This window comes from Hermetia illucens, chromosome 2, assembly GCF_905115235.1.
Source record: "Hermetia illucens chromosome 2, iHerIll2.2.curated.20191125, whole genome shotgun sequence".
In the NCBI taxonomy this organism is placed as follows: Eukaryota; Metazoa; Arthropoda; class Insecta; order Diptera; family Stratiomyidae; genus Hermetia; species Hermetia illucens.
Window position 1 is genome coordinate 57196302 of NC_051850.1, and position 23200 is coordinate 57219501.

The window sequence follows — 23200 nt, forward strand, 5'->3', positions numbered from 1 at the left end:
AAGCAATCACAAGCTTCCCGCGTCCAAAGACAGTGAGGGAGTTGAGGAGGTTCTTGGGCATGCTAAACTTCTACCGTCGTTTCCTGCCCAAGGCCGCCCATCTCCAGTCCATTTTGAACGCGTACTTGTCTGGCCCCAAAACTAAGGACACACGAGAGATCGTGTGGTCTGAAGAGGCTATCTGCGCGTTTGACAAATCTCGTCAACAACTGGCTGACGCTACGCTCTTGGCATTCCCTCTGCAAGATGCACCCCTAGCCGTTTTTGTTGATGCCTCTGACAACGCAGTAGGTGCTGCCCTTCACCAAAAGGTGGACCAAGTTTGGCAGCCGTTGAGCTTCTTCTCGAAGCAGTTGAATCCCGCTCAACGGAACTACAGCACCTACGATCGCGAACTGCTCGCCGCATACCTGTCCATCAAATACTTCCGTTTCTCCCTAGAAGGCAGGCCGTTCACAGTGTTCACGGACCATAAGCCTCTCACGTTCGCTTTGAAACAGAAGCCCGACAAAGCGTCCCCTCGTCAGCTTCGACACCTGAGCTTCATAAGCCAGTTTACGTCGGACATCCAGCACGTGTCCGGGAAGGACAACATTGTTGCTGACGCTTTGTCTCGTGTCTCCGAAGTTAACATCCCCGCCTCACTCGATTTCTCGGCTATTGCCAAGGCGCAAGTGGATGACGCAGCACTTCAGAGCCTCAAGTCCAACCCCAAATACAAATTTCGGGAGTTGCCCATCTTCGGCTCAAGCCTCTCGCTCTGCTGCGAAGACTCGGAAAAGGGACCTCGGCCATACATTCCGGCCACATTTCGCAAGGAAGTGTTCCACGCAGTTCACGACTTGGCGCACCCCGGCATCAGGACAACAAACCGGTTAGTCACCGGAAAATACTTCTGGCCCTCCATGAACAAGGATATTAATTCCTGGGCCAGAGAGTGCATCGCATGCCAAAAATGTAAGGTCTCCAGGCATGTTAGGAAAGAAGTGGGCTCATTCCCCCGCACTACCAAGCGTTTCCACACCATACACCTCGACATAATAGGGCCTTTGCGAGACTCGCACGGTTATAAGTATTGCCTCACAATCATCGACAGGTTCACGCGGTGGCCTGAGGCAATACCTCTGAAAGACATCACGGCGCAATCATGTGCTGAAGCCCTCTGTCGAGAGTGGATACCTCGCTTTGGCGTCCCTGCAGTGGTCATCACTGACCAGGGAATGCAATTTGAGTCCACCCTTTTCTCCGAGTTAGGCAAACTCCTTGGTTTTAAACGCCAGCGGACTACAGCATACCACCCACAATCCAATGGGATGTTGGAACGTTGGCACCGGACGCTGAAAGCCGCCATTATGGCACGCGACGACCCGTCCTGGACGCAAGTCTTGCCTCTCGTCCTACTCGGCCTTCGAACAACCCGCCGAGAGGAGTTTGCTGCCAGCCCCGCGGAGCTGGTTTACGGGGAGAACCCGAGACTCCCAAGCGATCCGGTCTTCGACAAGAGATCGGGTCTCACGGAGTCGGGGTTGGTGCGTCTGCTGAGAGACAATCTCCGACGCATCAAAGCGCCGCCACCCACTCGACACTCGTCCATACCTGCCTGTTCGCCCAAGGAGCTGGACACTTGCACGCACGTGCTGATCAGGACGGATGCCGTCCGGAAGCCGCTGCAGCCTCCATATGAGGGCCCGTACCGCGTTCTCGAGCGGGGAGAACATTTCTTCCAGCTCGAGATCGGTGGTCACAAGAAGGCGGTCTCTTTGTCCAGGCTGAAACCCGCGTGCGCCCCGAAGCAACGTCGTGTCCGCTTTGTGGATTAACGGCGAACGAAGTTCGGGGATCAGTCGCTGAAACCCCTAGGTTTCATCTGGGGGCGGAGTGATGTGGCGCGGCAGGATTCGCAGCCAGTACGGGTTTCGCGCTCTGCATATAGCAGTGAATGGAAGTTACCAGTGACTATTTTCCAACAAGGAAGCAGCCCTACGATACGAAATTAAGCCAACATCAATATGAAGTAATCCAGATTCCTTAGACACGGCCCATGACCCGGTGAGAGAATAAGCAGATGTCGTCAGTGTTGTTGATTTGTTCGAGTTATTCAAGCACTGATAAAAACTGTCATGGCCCATTGAAGCACAACCCGCGCTCCTGTTGCTTGATGAGTTCCAGGATTATTTTGGTTATAATCCTTCCGGCGGCAGGGAACACACAAATACTGCAATTGTCGCACTCTAGACAGGCGCCTTTTCCCAGAATCAAAGGAATTGTAGCCTTCTTCCATTATCTGGGAAAAGTCTCGGATTCGTACGAATGGAAGTAGCAACCCTACAGGAACTACAGGAGGTCTAGTTCAGCAGTGAATGAGGAGTCAAACGTTCGCATCACCACAGTATACACTTCTGAAATAATTTCTCTCTTTGGTAGCTTCTGCTTCTCTCCCCAGCGAAATAACGTATTCCCTTTTACCACAGCATACTCACCGCGATCAATAGGGCCTTCAATTCCTTCCGTTCATCGATCCACTTCTATGATTCTGTAGTCAGCACACTACTCATCGATACTCTCAGGCAGATTACTCAGGGTATAGGCCGTCCAATTCGTCGAGTGACAGCAGGATCATATAAACGGTCTCTGTTGAACTTAAGAGGTCGTAAATCACCAAACCCGCAAGAAGCGCTGGGTGCAAAACTCAAGCAAAGTAAGCGACCAGTAGATGGTTGTCAGAAGAATTCAGTGGAAGGGTTGAGCTAACCACAGGAGCATCCAGGCTATACAAAATTATAGCCAAAAATAGGGCGATATCGTCTACTTGTCTGAAGAAGGAAGACGGGACATTTGCCCAGAATTAGAAGGACAGGATACATTGCTTCCCAGAACTGATTACCCGAGGTTCTACCCAACCGCGGAATTTGATAACATTCTGGGTGACACGCCAACAATGGACAGAAGGGGAAAGAAGGGCATTGGAAACTAGCGAAAAAGGTATGCTCGGACGCTAAAATGTGATCGGTCTTGCGAACCTTTGAACCTCTAAAATCACCGGAGTAGATAACATTTTCCCAGCGCTATTCTTGGCAGGCCTGCAAATCATCTCAAAAGAATGGTAAAAGACAGCATCGCCTTGAGATATGTACCAATGGCATGGAGGCAGCAAAGGTGGTCTTTATTCCACGGATAGGTACGAAGGACCTTTCATCCTAAACCTTTCAGATCAATTTATCTAACGTTGGTCGTACTAAAAACGATGACAACTATTTAAGAAATAAAATTCTAATGCGTAATACCCTGTGACGGTTACATTTAAGGATGCCATAGAAATAAAAGAAGTAGCAGGAAGTAGAAAACACGCTGACATTCTGTATGGGTAAGATGAGACTACGCAAATAGAACTGCCGACAGGTACAAATTCTACTATTATGACCACTACTCAAGATTGCCAACAGGTTGGGGTATCATTACTAATGTAGAGTACGTAGTAGAGCTCACAGGAGGGCGATCTATAAAATGTCCGGGAATATCACTGAGGTTCAAGTGGCTAGGGCGCAGGACTGTTGTAGCGGAAGGTTGCGGATCAAATCCCACTGGTAACGGAGGGATTTGTTATCGTGACTGAATGTCGAATACCACTCGACCCAGCTGTGAGTGAATCCCTGATTTAAATTAAGGTAATAAATCTCGGGCGAGCGCAATGCTGACCACATTACCTCCTACAGCGTGCTGTGGTGTACAGTTACGGTCTTGAATACAGTGCTCTAACACTTCACTGCTTCGAGGGTATGATCCAATAGATCCAACGATTATTATTTTCAGTGAGGCAGCCGCCTGCCTAAATTGAAGGGAGGATAATATTTTTTATAAGATAGAATGACACCAAGATTTCATTTCGATTTGAAGTTTGAAACACATTATAGTAACAGGGCAAACTGGGAGAATGTAGTAGTGACTTACGGAATAAACCAGCAATTGATTGCCTGGTAGACTGATGAATCCCTCACAAGAAGTGGGCGGTGGGGTCATTGCTCCAAGGAAAACGTAGTATATTCCAGATGAAAATATCCGTAATAGATAGATGTGCCTCCTTCAACCTTGAAAGGAACTATAGGTGGCCGAAAGTCACTGTTCCAACCAGGTGAACTTGAAACTGGCATGAAACGCGCTCCGCTCGCACAATAAGGTCTTTATATTCTGGGTTCCAGGCCATATTGTGTTAGGAGACAAAGAGGATGCGAATTAGAACTCCTCTATGGAATCGGAAATGGGTTCATTTCTACGATGTTGAAAAACAAGGAGGGACGGCTTAGGGAACTAAACAGGGCGAACCTATTAGGAATGGAACAGTCCGAGGTGTTCATAAGAGGATACGAACCGAAGCGCATAATATGTTATAGGGGAATCTCGCTTCGAACCTCACGCGAGTATTTTGATTAACGCTGGGAATTCCTGAAGTCTAACCAGTCTTCATTTATATTGCTTCTTCAAAAACAAGTCAGAAGTCATCAAACTGTTTTGCCGAGTTTTCCAGCTTTCAATTCCACCAGAGCAGACCGTTTTAATGTATTTGAAAAGTGCGCGATCCCAATTGTGCTTCTATCACCAAAGAAGTCCTTAGTCGCCTAAAGAATTACGCTTTATTGCCAAGAGGTTCAGTGAGCTTTGCCAATCTTTTTTCCTTGGATTCTATCTTCATACTACAGTTTATTCGGTATGATAGTGAGACGCCTGCCTGTCTCTGATCAACTCTAACATCTTGGAAGTACCGATTGCTAAGTCAATTAAACGAGACAAACCAAAGTGATGAAATCAAATAGCTCTCGTCTAGGATTTCATTTGTTACTTCTCCAAAAAATATGTTGAGGATTGACACTTATTAAGAGCTGAAGACCAGTTGAATGAGCTTACTTTATCAGATCAGTCAGGTCTCACGCCGGTAGAGGACATAATGAATCATAGGCCAGATATATAAAGAATAAATGTGATGTTCCTACAATTGCCATTAATTTGGTATTATAAAATTATTTTAACAACATGGTTGCTGCTAACAATTTTGACATCAGAATACAGATTCCTGGATTGATCGATCTTTCATCGTTGAAAATCGTAGCCCCCTTTATTGAGCCTGCACCATCAATTTTATTAGACCGAACGCATGACCTTTCTACCAAGAAATTTTGGGCCAGACCTTCAACATGTCAGCCTTGGTGCCTGAAAGGAAAAGTATTTGGTATGTTACAGATTGCCTAGACCAACCATTATAGTTTTTTACATAAGCATAGTCTCATATGTGATGGAAAGCAGAATCATATGCCGCGATCTCTTCAGGTCCCACATGAGTTATCAGATTTCTCTCACACTCCATCATCAAAGAGTTGGATTTGAGGCTAGCCCGCAGATGGATCTGACGTTTACCAGTAAGACGAAATAATATAATGTGGCATGACCAAAGGAAAAGAAGAAAGAAAGTAAGAGGCTAACCTTAAAAGTTAAGGGAATAAAAATCCTGAACGGATTGCATGTGAAGGTCGTGCTATGAAACCCAACTTTGCCAATTTGAAATTGAAAACTGTAAACAACCAGAAAACCCGTGAAGACTCTCCTAAAAAGCAGTGGAATTGTATAGATACCCATAAATTCCCTACTTCTACAAACTTTCGCCACTAGTTCACAATGTTTTACGTCTACTTGTCAACTGGTTAGTTAAAAACCTTTGCCCGACTATGGAAAAATAATTTCGAACATTCAAGTGTATGAAACTGTACATAATGTTATCCCGATAACAGCAATAGCACGACGACAATGTTATTTCTTAAAAATTGTAGGTAATTAAATATTTTAATGAAGGAAAGCAGAGAAAAAATTCTTGCAAATAATTAAAAGAAGAAAATTTTGAAAACATTAATCAGTCGAAAAGTTAGGCCTTTGAAAAGGAGCAGGATGACTACAGTTGCTCAAATTTCTAGGAAACGACAGAGCAGATTGAACTATTTGTGGGAACCTTCTGTGGGCTGTGAAGGCATTGAATACTACACCATATTTAAATACATTTGAGTCGAAGTTTTATTTGAACCCAGAACTTGGTGGTTCCTGTAAATGTTATCATAGGTTTGGGTGAAAACCAAAAGTTGTGATAAGAATTTTTGAAAGAAGTGAAGCCACAATTATGTTCGATATTCTCTTGTCAAACATGGTAAGCATAGGCCTAGTCAGTATAATGAAAAATAAACACCAATAATTACCATTTCACAAGCCTAAGTCACAATTTAAGGAATTACGATTGAATTGATGAAAGCCTGCCTGACATTATTCAATATCGAAAACCGACCTGGAAATAATCATAATTAAATGAATGGCCGGTATCGAACGAATATTATTGGTATCTATTGTGAAAAGCTTTCGTTTGATTACAGTTGAGTTATATTTAGATTCTATTCATAGCCGAAAACCTCTGAAACATCTTTAGCAGCAATCAAGAAAATGGAAGGAAATGATGAAATGCCGAAAAATCATCGACATCAGAAGCCATAATCGACTAACCATGATTTTTGTCAGTGATAAAAAGCGAATATTTTATTATTTTTCCATACGTTGTATTATCCGCCTACGCCTTATTCATTGACATAGTAACCACTCGAATATTAAGCCTCATAGATCACTTGTTGGTTGACGTGTTTTTATCCGGCAATAATCCAAAAATGAATACATCTTTTTTCGCTTCCCATCTTTATGTCACTCAACGACATATCACAGAGACCCTAATGTTTGCTGTTTGCCCCTTCCAACCAACAGAATATTTTTCCCATTATTCTATTTAGTTTAGTCCAGACTGATCCAGGAATCGATTATTTTCTCATATGGGTTTATCAGCGCTGTGTATCCCCAGGACTGACTAAGTTGTATCTTAGAACTAAAATGTTTACAAACCGCATGAATGTAAGCTTCAGCGTAAAGTTATAATAACGGATAATCTCCTTCCCATTGATGAATGGCACACGACAAAGCAGGGAGTTAAATGGATTCACCCCAGCAACCCTCTGCGCCAGGCAGTATTATCCTCCAAGGTGCCTTCTTCAAAGAGGAACGTCTATTGATGTTTGAGGGAATCATGTTGAGCACATATTTAAAAAACAATTTTGAAATCTTAAGGATCGAAATATAAATATAACCCATGGGAATATGTTATGCTGGAGACAGTATAATGACGTAGATATCAAGGACAAAATTTATGCATTGATTTGCAAGCTGCTTGGGGTTGTACATAGAAATGCAGTACGGCAGCCACTTCTTAGCTTCGGAGGTTGTTCTAACGAATGACGATTGCGAAGTCGCAAATTACATACGATGACAATTCAGGCATGTTGAAGTATATTTCTGCTTGGATCTGTTTTTCAAATGGAAATGAGATGTTCCAGCTCACAGACTCAGCAACACCGAACACGGCACAGGTTCCAAGAACGGAGCCTCCTAATCACACAAATATCTTTCGATAACAACTGGAAGTCATTCCTACCTTGATGATTATTCCTTTGTATCCAAATTCAGTTGAATTTAATTATCCTTGGAAACACTTTGCACCAACAACCCACGCCAATGTGTATACAACGTAAAATTATTCAAAATTCACGCCACACTTTCTTCACAAATCTCTTCGGAAAGTTCTTCACCTAATCATATTTTTTTCAAACCAGAGAAAATAAATAAAAATTAATTAATCTGAACCGAAGCCGAATTTCAAACAAAATTTCATAATCAAAATTCAAAATTACAAAAAAAAAATTTGAACGGTCTCCAGTCCCCGAAAATGATGCAAAAATCGGCGACTACGTCAGCGACGAAAACACCAGCGCCACATAAAACCACCAAATAACCCAAATGACGGTCCGTAAAATAGAAAAAAATTAAATATAGAATATTCTGTGATGGACAGAATATCAGAAAATGAAACGATCGGGGAAAACGTCCAATAAACAGAAGCAAAGAAATTTCCGAATAAAATATCTTTAGATTTGTAACTGAAACAATATTTATCTCGATTTGCACCACACACTGAAAATCCGAAAATTGTGCTCAGGACCGCGGAAAAGATCACCAAAATAACTAAATTAAAGACACACAACCGCGACGATGATGATGATGCCGATGACGAGAACAGGCAGTTTTAGAAATTGTGTTTGCCGTTTGCTTTCGCCTCTAGCGCCTCCGGAAAACTGTCGGGAAAACCACGTACAACACACGATCTGACGAGTCGCAGGAGTACTTTGAAATCTCAATATTTTCTTTTAATCGCTTTTCCGGCGCTCGGCCTGCCTGTTCCGATGATGACACAATATCAAATGTATCTCTCTCTTGTTGGCCTGAGTAGAAAAAAACAACAGAATTTCCCGAAATTATCACCACCCGACCGACGAACGGAAAGTACCGGAAAATAAATATTTGACCAGAATTGATATTTCCCGCAATAAAATATCTTATTACGTGGTTCAATCTTTTTTTGCAGAGAAGCCGATGATGCACTCAAACCACTAAGGCGATTTTCCTAAGGACCTAAATGTAACAGTTCACAAGTGATGCAGGAGGGATGCTGCAGATCAGCCAGCAAACGGTCAAAGATCCCGAAAACGTGGAACGGAGCCCTGCTTTGCCAGTTAATTTCAAGAAAAGTCCGTTGTCCTCGACCACAAACAACAGGGAACTCAATGAAAATCCCTCAGGTCCTTGCGTCTTTAAGACAATACACACCTTAAGAATGAGACCCGCGCGACTGAACTGACCTTAGCGTCTGGTCGTTCGTTCAAAACTGACTAGAGCTCACAATCCGGTCGGAAAATCTAGCATTCAGGCCGTCGTCGTGAGAATTTCCTTTTGAATTTTCCCAATACGATTTTCACAGCATGTTACGCTATCGGGATGCTGTCTGCATGCCAGTATACTTGGCTGCACGCTCAACGCAAAACACCACAAGATTCATCGAGCCGGCATGAAGTTTTTCTCGGATTGCGAGCAAATTCCATAGCCACGAGTTTTCACGAGAGAAGAGGAAAATCTTGTTGGAAAATTAGAGCTCTCAGTGCCTCCTTAAGGGACGGGCATGCGCAATGGGCCGTTGCCCTATGGATCCAACATGCCAAGTTTGATTTCATTGAGGAAAATGTGTGTGGCTGGAATTCAATTTTACTAGAATGGAAATGGAGAAAATTGGCTGGAATGAAAAATTTCTAGGTTTTCGTCATGAACACCCTGCAAGCATGGATAGTTGAAATATAGGTCAAAAGCAAAGAACCTACTGAACAATAGATGCTGCTGTATGAAAATATGGAATGCACAGGCAGTTGCTTGCATTGCGATAGATAATTGTTTTAGTTCTGCTTCCATCCCCTTCATTCGGTAAATATGAGGCTCCAAGACAATGCATATGTAGGTGCGAGCATTAATTGTGACTGTAACTCCCTCCAGGATATTATTACATTTCAATAAATTGCTTTAAATTGCATTTAATTAAGTTTAGCTCGCGAAAGTGTGGATCATCTCAGTTAAAAAGGACGAGGGCAGTAAAATTATTTAGCCATCGCAGGGAATACATGGTGTAGAGTTCCTCACGGGATTTGTATTACACACTATTAGCTTCATCACATTAATTAAATTTACTCGCCCTCCCCTTCATCTGATGATATCCTGGCGCGAGGGCAGTATTCAGGATGAAAGAAAGTCTGAAGCTAATCGTACTGCAAGCCAAGGTATGAATACAAAAGCGTAAAAACCGAGGAGATAATAGGGAGGGAGGAAGAGTTGACTGTATCTGAACGCAACAGAAAAAGGCGTTGCGCGCCACAACACCCAACGAAGGAGGTATCAAAGGCTGAAACACCGGACGAGACTCAATGGGCCACATGGCCAAATATAGGAGAAGTCTCCAAAAGTGATGCAACTGCCGATGAAGCCCAGAAGGGGTCGTTTAAATTGGACCTCGTATATTTGCCGAGAGGAAGTGCAGTCGACTGTTCTTATAAGCTTAACAAGAAATGTACGGCAGTCCCTTCCTCCAGCATCCGCAAAGTATGGTTGACGGACTGATGAAAATGAAACCAATCCTGAAGGGCACTCAACCAAGCAACAAAAACGGGCAAAAAGAAAAAGCAATCATACTTTCCACTAAAGACCGGAAATTGTCCGTTGCAAAGTGAAGCAAAAACGAGATCTATTATGTCCAATGGAGTAGGAGTGTCATCCATATGAAAAACAAAAGATCGAAATAAATCCAAGAGCAACCAGCAAAGGTACGTTTTGTAGGCGGTCAAGGGGCTACTGGAAAAGGCACTAGTCTATAACTGTCTTGCAGAAAAAGTCTAAGTTAAAGAGGCAATATAGAAAACGAAGGCTCAAATTAGGTTTAGTGAGGAGGTCAAGTGGCTACTAGGAGATAACGCACTGGTCCATAACTATCTTGCCCAAAGGCCGAAGTGAAATGCGGAAATGCCCAGAGGTAACTAATGATCGAGTAGGTATCAGCTCTGCCAAAACTAGAGTCCCAAAAACCCATTGTAGTGAAGGCTACGAAATAATACTCGAGAAAATTTCTTAACAGCGGGGTAATCAGAATGTAGTTGGCCAGTATGTAGGATACCAATGCCGGTAGCCACCACCAAGTGTTATAAGTGCTTATATTATGAGCAGAACTCGACAATCTGCCGAGAATTGAACAGGAAAGTAGGCTTGCAATGGAAAGGAGTGCTGTGTACTCTGCAGGGATCGGCACCCACCTGGTAAGAGCGTTCCACATACTACGGACATACAACTTACAAATGAACTTACACCGAAATGCAACCGCGTAGGCTGATCTAATGCTAATCAGCGAAGAATATCGAAGTAAGGACCCAGCAAGTTGGTGTCTTGGCTTTGGTAAGCCATCTGAACAGCGCCCAACTTGAAATTCGGACCCAAGATCGAAGGGAAGGCCATTTGGAGTTTAGTGTTTAAAGATAACGTATTTCAGCGTCTAACAAGAACGAAAACTTGTTACCACTAATGAAGGGAACAGCTGGTTTCCGAAATATCGATATTTGCAAGACCAATAAATTAACACTTGCAAATAGGAAAAGTAAGTTTGCATTATTTCAAGAATGAGACGATAGCGGATTTGACGCTCTGGAAGGGAATGTCATATGCAAGGGGAGCAAATTCTGACCCGAAGTGCCTTTAACGACAGGGAGCTTGAATGTAGCATGCCTGGTGCAGACTATAATAAGGAGCGAATCTCCAAAATGGCGAGAAGCTAGTAGTTAGTTCTCCACATAATCCTCCCGTCAGAATCACTGTTGTCATACTCATCTTCAGCTTGCTTTCTATTATAATAATAATGATCGTTGGTGCACCAATCCATATTAGATCAGGGCTATGAAGTGTGCTAGAGCACTTCATTCAAGACCGTAACGGTACACTACAATAGACTGTAGGAGGCAATGTGGTCAACATTGCGCTCGCCCGAGATTATTACCCTGATTTGACTCAGGTGCTCATTCACAGCTGAGTCACCTGGTATGCAATCAAATCACGATACAAATCCCACTGCCACCAGCAAGATTTGAACCGCGACCTTCCGTGCGACAGTCTTGTGCTCTAACCACTCAACTATCCGGACATTATGCTCTTCGTCAAAACGAAGGCTAAGCAAGAGGGCCGTTTGAAGAAGCCTTGGGCTTGTTATCTTTCAAGATCGGCAATCTCACACCAATAAAATCGATAAACCGCATTTTCAATTCTGCAGTGCAAAAATTATAAGCGGGGTAGGCATGCGGCCCCGAACTGCCACTTTGAATATCACTGCGTCAAATGTGATGGCACGCACGGGCCAGGTAAGTGCCACGAGGTGCCTGGCGAACATCTCAAGTGCGTAAACTGTGGGGCAAGCAGCCTTACCGCCAAATATCGTAAGTGCCCTAACTCTGTCAAAGATATGACGAGAAGGAACATCCATAAACGGCCCCCCAAACATCGCATGATATCAACACCCTTCTTTACTCGCGGACGCACCTCGCAGCGGCAACCTTAAAATATCGACTGATCAAGCACACACCATCCACATTATCTCAGATCTCCGTAAGTACGCTGAGCAATTTTGACAGTTTATAACGATCTTCAACACGATGATGAACCTCCTGGCATCTTATCATGGATGGTAGGATCATCGAATTGACTATGAACTCTTTTGGCGGTACGCTTGCTCCTCGGCGGGCACCGCCCACGAATAATGCTCTTATGTAACATAGCAGGCATATATCCTCATCTTTCAATTTAAATCTGTTCTGAGCTGACAGACACCATCCAAACCAAGCCCCAGCACGACCCGCACCGCAATATTAACCCCCGACAAATTCCCCACAACCCAACTTTTCCTTCCTACCTTAAATCTCTCGACATAAATATCACCTCTATCGAAACCACATCTTCTCTATTAACCCGATAGACTTCTCTACCATCAGATCCTTCTTCGTGAACCAGCCCCGCCCAACTAGCAAATCGTGGTCCCTATTCTTTGGACACTTTGCTGGATTTTTACATGAGCAACAATAGTCGTCAGATACACCATTTGTACCTACAATGTAAAAAAACTGCTACTCTTGCCTTGAGTGCTTCCTGATTAACATTATACTTTACATCCAACTCCCTGATAGAGTCATGCTCCCAGCGCTTTTAACTGCACCTGACTTCAGTAATGCAAACTGGCGGTGCATTAACTAATCCCTTGAATCCAAGCTACCCTAAATGCAACTTTCCATAGATACCCGATGCCTTCGATCACCGGATTTCCAATGATGTAATTGATAGCACGATTTATCAATACACCGGAGTAATTCAGGAAGCATGTGATGAGCGTGTTCCAATCCGCACTCTCAACTACCGAAAACTTATCTATCCCCCGGATGGCATCGTTCAAGATATCCAATACAAAGAGATATAGTAGCCACCTCCATAACCGCCTATTGTATATAGAACTCAACCCAAATATATACAGGGAACCCCGAAGAGTTTCTCTGCAACTAGGCAAAGCTACCAGCCGCACATACTCCAACATATCTCTCTTGAAAAAGAAAACATCCTCACCAACCGCTTTCTCAAGACCCACCAGTCCTGACTCCACATGCTTGACCAGAACTTTGAAGGTAATCTATCAATCAAACTAACCTGCTCCAGCACCCACTTCTCCAACCAGATTTACCAACCACCACCAATTAGCTCAAGCTCAAATCGGTCGAAATGTGTACTAAGCAAAGTAAAAACAAAGCATTGACCGGACTTTACAAAATCTCAAGATTGTCCTAATAAAATGATCTGCAGCCATTAGATTCTTAATCACTCCCTGCTGAACGCCAACTTTCCCACGAGCTGAAATCATGGTTAAAGCATGCTCATCCTTCAAAAGTTTGAAAATCCCCTCCTCACTGATACAGGCCTATCTCCATTCTCTGAACCTCCGCCAAAAACCGGGCCATCATAAGATGAATATCTCCCAGATGTTGGTGGATTATATGAGAGACTGCTCCTGCTCTACGAGACGCTAAAGAACCTGACGGGGAGGGGGACCGCGTCGCAAGGATCCACCTTAGAGCTACATCTCTGGAATATTTCGTACGATAGTCTGCTAATACTCGACATGCCAGAAGAGCCGCACTTGATCTTCCATGCAAATGAGGTTACGGCACTCGTTCCTGAACGCAGTGTTGAACGCAAAGCAGACTGAATATATTAAATCGACATTAAGCAAATAGATGACTGCGGATGCGGGATGGCTGGTTGATGAACTTTGCACTAGAAAAAAAAGCCCAAATAGTCATCTTCACTAAAAAGACAATCCCGACCCAAATAGCAGCGAATAAGGCTGCAAGTTTCGACCTTAAATCGGCAAATAACAAACATTGGGGGTCCTCCATCTAGCAGGAGAAGTCTGCTCATGAGTATGTTCCCGTCCGTTCTGCTCTTCTACGTAGAAAAAGAAGACGAGGCAGACCCTGCCTAAGATGGAGCGATGGCGTAGGTCAGGACGCCAGACAGCTTTTAGGGATATCGAATTGGTGGACCTCGGCGCAAAACCGGGATGTCTGGAGTTCCTTATTAAGGCAGGCCTAGACCGGATACCGGTTGTTGCGCCGTTGATGATGATGATGATGATGATGTCTGCCTACCACAACATCTCAGAAACGGCTGTAATGGTGTTCACGGGAGTGATCCTCGTTGCCCACGAAAAAGCATCTGTAAGTGCAAGAGAATGGACTTAAGAAAAGTGATTATTCATGAAGGACGGCAACATACGCAGAATGAGTGGCAACTATCTTAGGAAAAGGAGTCTTGAGGCAAATGGACGCCGCAGCTCATTGGTAACTTACATCTGTGGTTAAACCAAAAGCACGGAGAGATTGATTATTTCCTTACCTGGCTTCTAAGCAGGCATAGAAGTTTTCAGTCTTACCTGATTGAGAAGGCGATATCCCTTGACGGGGTGTTTTGCAATGGGATGGTGAACAACGCCGATCACCGCTTTTTTTCTTATAGAAAACAGCATGAGATTCATCAGCAATTTTTGTGCAGACACAGGATAGATTGTCAGAGGGATTCAGATGAGGGTTTGTTGCGCACGTTCGGACAATTTTTCTGGGAAACAACAGTGGTTGAGGGACCGAATAGTTGAAGAGAATCCTCAACTATTAACAATATTCATCCTGTCCCTTCCTGTTGGTGAAAGGAATTCCTGCCTTGAAGGCTTCCTTAGAGCGGGAGCTTGTGAGATCTAACCCGAAGTACTGCATCAAACTATTCAACCCTGGTTCACTAATGATGGGGAAGTATTTGTTGACCATCATGAAGTGGAAAACGCGAAGCTCAACTGGTGGACTGCAGAATACACTGATACAGAATATATCGTCTCGGGGGCTGATATAATTTGTTGTTGGGGGTAACTGATTGTGTTCAAACAGAGTCTCATGGTTACCTGCTCGCCCTAGATAATAAGCCTGCCCATTTTATGCTGCTGGTAGCTATGTCTCCACGGACCATACCGTACGCAAACTAGTGCAGCAGAAAGAGATACATCTTGGCATCACCGATAAACACGTAACAACACCCAAGAAGAAAAAAATTGGGAAGCCAGGCAGCGGAACCAAGTTCAACATTAGACTACTGCGAAGAACGCAACCAATAGGAACCCACGATCAAAAGGCAGGGACCGGAAAAAGTACGTCTGAGATCAGCATACCAAACACCGGAAGAAAAACAGAACCCAGAGAGGGAAGGCCTAGAATCAGATACACCTAAACGCTCAGCGACTGAACCAAAGAAAAGACAGGCAGCAGAGATCAGCCAGAGGGAATCGCTCCCGATCGCGAATGTAGAAGCTAAGAGATCCGGCCATCTGTGCTAATGCAGTCAAGGGTACTCCGACTAGCTATTCTAGCCAGATCAATTCGAGAGGAAGTAGCCACTCGTAAGGAGCAACAAATCATCGAGAACCTTATTGTCGGGAGGACGTGTAGGGATGAATGTCAAGCTTGAGTTAAATGTCATACACTTTCAACCAGACCTGATACTGGTGACTTTTCTTTTTCAAAATAGGAGACTGGGTTGTATAGAGTCTGATCTGGCCACAACCCATGCAGAGAGCTTTGCGTGAAGACGATTATCGAATAGAAGACGATCGGTACATTGTGTCAACTTGTGGCAAAACTGTATAAGGAAGGGGAATTTCTAAGAGAGTGCAGTTAAATATTATTTCGTTTAGAAAAGAAGATTTTAAACTCATGTTAAACGATTCCATGGAAGATATCCCAAGGGAACCTGCGGGAAGTGGAGAGGTATTCTACATTTCGTTTCTGAGTCCAGTCTCGTTCAAAGGACCATAAAATATTTGGACGACGTATTAAACCGACGAGACGAATCCTGATACACCCACCGAGATTATTAATCGGCTCGCTAATTCAGAGTCGCATTTGATTGAATGATCCCAAATGGATGCATATCGAAGCTTAACCATACCGATTATCGAGATTTTACTATAATTATAATTAAAATACATATGTGGAACTATAAACGGCGCAAAAAAGAATGGGTTCCGCGCGAGATTTTCGTCTGCGATTCAGTCCCACAGTAGCGGTCCTGTGGATTAGTCGTCCTTGCTCATGCTGTGCTGCCCACATGTTTAGAACCAGTGCGTCGATGGAAACGTCTTCGGCCGTCTCGATCATTCGGAATGCGAAAAGCATTCGCTACACCGTTACAAGTGCACGTCACTTATGTCCGTTTAGTGCCGCTTTCGGACCGCGATCATGAGCAACAAAAATGACCATGCCTGCGAGGTCAATGTGTTTCGCCACTGCAAAACCACTTTGGTGTGCCAGCTCGGACATGTGGTTTTTCCAAACAGAATCGCAATTTCAAGCACATAGGATAACCAAAGATGCCACACGCCATCACCTCTCTCTCGGAGATGGACAAATACTCAACGATAAAGGCGGCTACCATCGCCCCCTCACAGAATCACCGCGACACAACGAATACTGCTGCTAATAAGAAACCAGTTGCTCGAAGATCTCCCAAATATAGGCAAATCATCGCCAAGGTCGCTCAGCCGACCTTTCTGTCAGGAGAAATGTCAATCATACCATATCTATCAAATCAGCTCGCCACCAAAGGGCCACTGGTTTCCGCATAGCCTCGATAGTTCCCTGCAGTGAAGCAAAAGTTCGACCTAATGCCAAAACGTAGTTTTATTCGGCCCTCTTTGAGCCGGTGTGCCAACCCTCTGCACATGGCGCGCTGCAGACGATTTCCGCCAACTAAACACCATCATCCGCTCGGACCGATATCCGTTGCCTAGAATAGAGAATCTGTTCTAGAAGACTAGCGGCTCGGTATTCTCGGTCTTCGACTCATAACGAGCTTTAATCGAATCCCGGTCGATCCAAAAGACGTCTGCAAAACGGCCGCCACCAAGCCTTTCAGCTTGTTTGAATGGGTCTGACGAACGTAGCTCAAACACTGCAGTGGAATTTAGGCAACCTCTTCAGGAAGCGGGACTACGTCAGCAGCTACCAAAATGACATCTTGATTTTTAATGTCACCTCGAGGAGCTTCTCTCGCTAATATAGCCAAGCAAGCCCAAAGACAACTGGAGAAAAAGTCAAATCAGCCAGTCTGAAGGACAACCAGAGTCCAAAATCCAGGCAATGTCGGACTTCCCCAAACCCACAGACAGAGTTTCTTGGTATCATTAATTACTATTGGCGCTGCGTCCCGCACTCCTCGGAGCTCCAGACCACGCTGACAAAACTACTCAAGACACATGGTGGCATTAAGCAATTGCTGTGCAATTTTTATCGTGTTGATTACAATTAGGAGATAGGCGATGTGGAGCCAGAAGAATTTGAAACTACAAGCGCAAATACTACCTTTACCTCTTGAATAGGTAAAGTTGTCGTCCAACATCATTCCAAAAAGAGATCGCATGAGCTGGCTAATTATGGAAAAGTGGAGGGGGATCGATGAATTTAAGGAGTACCGATGATTGTTGCGAGTGGGGGAGAGTGCAACACGCTAGAACTCTGCTTCGGTGAAAACATACGACAGTGCCGGGCAATTTCCGCCGTGGCAAAAGTAATTACACTATTTCGTTAGCCACCGAAGTAGAAACTGCAAGAATTTGGTCGCCTCATACGAAATCGTGAAAGAGTTTGCAAGTGGTCGTAAGCCTTTAAATGATCCTCAGCGATACCTTGAATATATTCATCTATTCTACGATGATGAGTCACTGGAGAATTGGAAGGAGCACTTCCCCACAGTTCTGAATCGTATAGCATCCGTTGAAATTCCACCTATTGTGGATAATATAGCAAACAATCGTATGATATGGACTACTCCACAAAACAGAAATGAAATTGTCTATGCCATTAGTGCGCTCAAACGGACAGCCTCTCGCGACATTTTCCATGCACCTCTTGCAGTCTCTGCTTTGCTATTCCCACTGATTTGTAAATCCTGGGAATCTCAAACCTTTCACAATGTAAGCGAAAGTATTTGCATATTCCTGCTGTCGTGAAGATATCAGGTGAAATCGTCCAAATCGTGCCAAAGAAAACTTCAAAAGCTTGGTCGAGAAAGAGCAGGTTAGTTTCTACTCTGCATACCCCTGTACCGGGCACATTGACACCCTTCGAGTCATTATGGAACAGCGGGAAGAGTTTAAATCACCACTATATCTGCTTTACGTCGATTTCGAGAAAGCTTTCGAAAGTATTAACACTTGAATCTAGAATGATCCACCTTCGCTGTTTAGCTCAAAATCTGGAAATTCGGGTATGTCAAATTGAAGGTAGTTGTAATGAAGTTCTCCCAGTGCTTTTTCATCCGAATAGCACATGGAAAATGATCACATTCAATACTCAAACGGTCCAAGTTTTCGTCAACTCAATGGCTACGTCGGCCGTCAGTGCATCCAAACAAAGTAAAGCCGCTGGGATTGACGGTCTCCCCGCACCTGCACTGCAGATCTGCTACTTCCACTCATACGGAGATCTTGGGAATCCGAGACCTTTGCCAGAGAGTGGAAGAAATGGATGATCGTCAAAATCCCAAAGAAGGAGACTCGCTTTGAGTTTAGCACTTAGAGGGGTATCTGCGTGCTCCCTGTCTTCGAAAAGATAATAGCTAAAATAATGCTACAACGCATCATTCTGTACCGAAATAAAATCGTAGAAGAATTTAAGGTGCAAAGCGGAGTCCGCAAGGATTGCATCTCGTCACCGATTCTATTTCTTCTTGTTACCGGTGAACTTGTTCATGCCACCTTGTCCGGAGGAATTCAATGGAGGATGACTTCTTTCCTCAAACAACTCTACTACGCTGATGATATCTGTCTCACCGGGCCATAGACCTTGGCCAAATGGCTCTGGATTTGGAAAGAGAGGCAAGTAAAGTTGGAAGATAAACACAAACACCAACCAAGGGTTCTCAGTTTAACGGGTCATCACACTCTCCCTATCTGCAGTAACGTGTACGTCCTAGCCGTCGACCAATTTATATATTTAGGAACAATGGTTTCTACCCAGTATGGCACTTAACTGGATGTTCTCCGACGCGTTAACAGCGTTAAATCCGCTTTCGCTGCCTGGTCTAAAATCTGGAAATGCAGTTATCTCAACACTAAGCTCAAGTTTATGGTTATTTCTCCAGGTTTTCTTTCTGAGTTTTGCTATTTGAGAGAAACACTTGGGAACTGTTACTCAAACGCTTCAAACCTTCGTTAACACCTGTCTGCGTAGTATCATTAGGGTACGCAGGCCTGATACTATTACAAGCAAAGAACATGGTCGGCACACAGTCCTGGCACCCGTACGCGGAAACCGGAAGTGGAATAAGTCACACAATAAGGAGGGGCGACAATTGCATTGCTGGTTATGCCATACAGTGGAAGTCTCTCTCTCAAGATGGTCGACTAACGAGTCACCCTAAAGACACTTGGCGCAAAACAGTACGATAAAGAAAGAGTCCAGGCATCTCAATAAATCGTGGGTCGATTTGAAACGACAACGGGGGCGCGTGAGTGTGGTTGACGCGCTATCACCCACTAAGGGGTAAATAATAATAATAGTCCCAAGCCTGGTTGCAAAAATGAGGAGGGATGGATAGCTTCACTCTGAATCGCTGTACGCCACCGCAGCGTCTCAGGGGGTAGGTGAGGAAAACGTAGGAACTTTGCAGTCTTGCAGATTACTCACTGAGGAAGCTATCCCCACACCTGGCAGTTAGGTATAAAATGCAAATCCATCCAATGAGAAGAAGGAGAAATTTGAGGACCAGTACGGATAACCGGCGGGAGTCGTCTGACTTGGTGACTGAGTCGGGCTCCCGTAATGGACAGCACGGCGTCGAAACCGCTAGTGGGGCGGTTCGACGTCTAGGCGCCGCGACGCACATGACTGTGCAGCGAGTCGCAGACCAGTATCGCTTTATTACTCGCAGCGACACAATCTCGGCCACCATCAGCGTCGGCGGAATTCACTAAGGCAGGGCATTGCTAGACTGATTCAGATCAGCACTAGCAATGCCAGCAGACGGATGAGAAATAAAGTGCAGAGGGTTTACCAGAACTGTGCCATCCCCAGTGAGACACCCGTAGTTGGAATTCTGGACACACTAAAACAGAAAATTTCTGTCATATGCAGCCGGTTACGACGGTATGGCGAAAGTTATTCCAGACGTGTTCAGAATGCAACATACGCGAGGAACTAGCGGAGCTTTTTCAGCTCTCTCAACGAATCCCAACAGAGCGTCCAGACAGTGCAGTTTTCGGTGACGGAAGCGAAAGAGTATTGGGGTGGACTTTGGGGGTTACCCGCCCAGCATGCTGAACATGTTGAGTGGATCACCGCCGAAGGCACCCGCCATGCCAATACGCCGGGCATGAATTTTGCGAATGTTACTGAAGAGGAAGTTCGACGAGCCATAAACAGCTCGAAGAACTGGAGGGACCCAGGTATGAATCGGGTGCAGAATTTCTGGTATAAGAAATTCACCTGCGTACACAGTCGATTGGCACGCAGTATAAATAAGATCATGAGTCGGCCGGAGGAACTATGAGCCATTGGCTCGGGAACTCAAAAAAATTTGGCATCTCGGCGGGTGGTTGTGGTTCCCATAATATTGTCAGCTACAGGTATTGTACCTAAATCCCTTCCCTTGATGTCCTGGGACTTTCGCACAGTCTGGTTCAAACCATGCAGAAGTCCACCATTCTGCATACTCCCATTCTCCCATTAACCTACCACCGGCCACCACCACCAGCGCCCCTTTAGTTTTTAAGTAGGTAGGATCGTCCGAGCCTAAATGCTTGGCACTTAGTGCTAGTATTAGGTAAAATCCGGCATCTGCCGAGATTGGGATAACTCGGGAATAATAATAAATGTTGGCGCAACAATCCATATTGGATCAGGGCCTTAAAGTGTGTTCGAACACTTCATTCAAGACCCTAATGGTAAACTACAGTATTACAGTACCTTGTAGGAGGCAATGTGGTCAGCATTACGCTCGACAGAGATTGTTACCCTGATTTAACTCAGGTACTCATTCACAGCTGAGTGGACTGGTATCCGACGTCAAATCAGGATGCAAACCCTACTGCCACCAGATATTTGAACCGTGACCTTCCGTACGACAGCTTTGTGCTCTAACCACTGAGCTAGCTAGCAACCATATTAATAGCTACGTCCCGTCATCTGAGTATCCTGCCCTAATGGGAGCCACTATCCCAGGATGACCGGCGGGAGGCTCACCCTAGATATGGTTGGCTCCTAGACCACACACAATCGTTTATGGCAACCGTATATAAAGGAAATGTCAACAATAAACGAGCCCGCACTCTTAAACATTCCATACCGCACAATCCAAAAACTGAACCGGCATATGGCGTGTCAGTGGAAAAACTCTTCTTTTGCCCGGTTTAAAAAAAAGTTTAGTAGTTAGTTATTATTGGTCCGTTGGCCCCCTTTTCCAATCTAATATCACTATATACTTCGTGAAGTTCATTTTAATAGATTTCGGAGGAGTTGATTATACTCTTGTCTTACCGGTTCACATCTCAAATCAACTCAGATCACTTTCACTCGAGGCTGTACAAAATATACTTTCACATCACTTACGCACTACTTTCTAAAATTGATAGTTCGGTTGAAATACACTCGAAATGTTTAAAACAACTGTTTATGACAAAGTCACGCTAACAGGCGTGATGGCATTTAGAGTACTTCAAGTGCTCCTGGGATCAATCATTTCCTTAATACTTTCGAACGCATGCCGTAAAGGTAAATAAAAAAATCCTAAATTGTCCTTAAAGCAATTTAATAAAATATTTACAAAGTGAAGTAGTAAAATCATCATATATCACATTGTTTGCATACGATGATGCCTTGGATCTTTGTTACAAAAATTCGTAAAAAAATTTACAAAAAATTTGTCTATGTTCTCGTGCTATTTTGTTAAAAGCGGAATACTTTGAAGGAAAACTTCTTAGGTAACTTGTTTGTTTCTTTTCTCTTTCATCCTTTTCCTCCTCTTCTACTTGACTATCAGAAATATGACGACTTAGAATACTCTTAAACATAAAAAATTGCATTATCATAAAATCACTACAACAAATCAGGCAACGAAATATGTTATGAATTCGAACTAGGATCGGGTTTCTCACCGGTTGACATTTCCGAGCCCTTGACCCCATTGAATTCCATAGCTTTCTTCTCCTCTTTCCGCTGCTTGCGTTCCACGGATTTCCGGATTCCGTACGTGAAGTAGATGATGTAACCAACAATAATCCAGACAACGAATCGAATCCAGGTGAAGACGTCCAGTTGGAACATGAGGTACAAGTTCATTAAGGCACTGAGGCACGGGATGTATGGCACCAAAGGCACCTTGAACGTCAGCTTCTCGTCAGCCACTGGCTGCCTACTAATCATCAACAGGATAAGGAGAATGCCTGCTGCAAGGATTGTTATTACAACAATGGTCCAGACATTATCCGTGGAGACCTCCGTTGCTGACATTATGCCAAAGATCACAGCACCCAATACGGCGAACACGACAATGCCAACTTTTGTGATTCCTGACGTCAACGAGTTGGGATGTTTGATGAAATTTAGATTAAAAAGTTGTCGGAGTACTGTTGGGAATGCAACATCAATTTCCTGGGTCTTCACTCCATTGTCTTGGTAACGTAAGACTAGCACACAAACGGCCACAATTGTGTAGGCAAGGAGCGTGCCAATAGACATCATGTCGATGAGTTGGTGCAAATTGAAAATTAAAGCCATCACAGCTGTAGGTAAATAAGGATAAGGTGAGTTGAAAAAAATCTGGGAACATGATATAATTCATTACCTGCTAGTAGACCAGAGAGAATGGTTGCTTTTAATGGTGTCTTTGTGAAAGGATGGATAGTTTTCAAGAACTTGTAGATGATTCCATCGTTGGCCATAGCGTAGAGAACTCGGGGAAGTGGGAACATGGCACCCAACAAGCTTGTGCAGAGAGCGAATATAGCTCCTATGGTCACAATCCACTTGATCTCAATCCATCCAATTTGATCAAACACATACGGGAAAGGAGCATCTGGGTTCTAGAAACAAGAAAAAAAATCCTAGGTCAATATAAACAGTTGCTGAAAAGGGAAAAT

At 44.2% G+C, this 23200-nt stretch overlaps 2 protein-coding genes across 31 annotated transcripts in view; both read right to left on the minus strand.

Moving 5' to 3' along the window:
* Positions 1–8812, minus strand: part of LOC119649806 (hemicentin-1) — a 604512-nt gene extending 595700 nt beyond the window's left edge. For 20 of the 24 annotated variants that reach the window (XR_005249199.1, XR_005249198.1, XR_005249196.1 and 17 more), the window contains exons 1-2: positions 8734–8812; positions 7505–7658 (exon numbers count right to left, since the gene is read on the minus strand). The gene's annotated coding sequence lies outside the window, so the exon portion shown is untranslated. The other 4 variants (XM_038052118.1, XM_038052120.1, XM_038052119.1 and 1 more) reach the window with 4 other exon arrangements.
* Positions 8813–21853: 13041 nt separating this feature from the next.
* LOC119650090 (cationic amino acid transporter 3) overlaps positions 21854–23200 on the minus strand; it is a 102177-nt gene continuing 100830 nt past the window's right edge. For all 7 annotated transcript variants that reach the window (XM_038052601.1, XM_038052600.1, XM_038052605.1 and 4 more), the window contains 2 exons: positions 22906–23143; positions 21854–22843 (listed from right to left, as the gene is read on the minus strand). In XM_038052601.1, the coding sequence (XP_037908529.1) occupies positions 22185–22843; positions 22906–23143 (897 nt within the window). In that variant the 3' untranslated portion in view covers positions 21854–22184. The remainder of the gene's footprint in view (positions 22844–22905; positions 23144–23200) is intronic.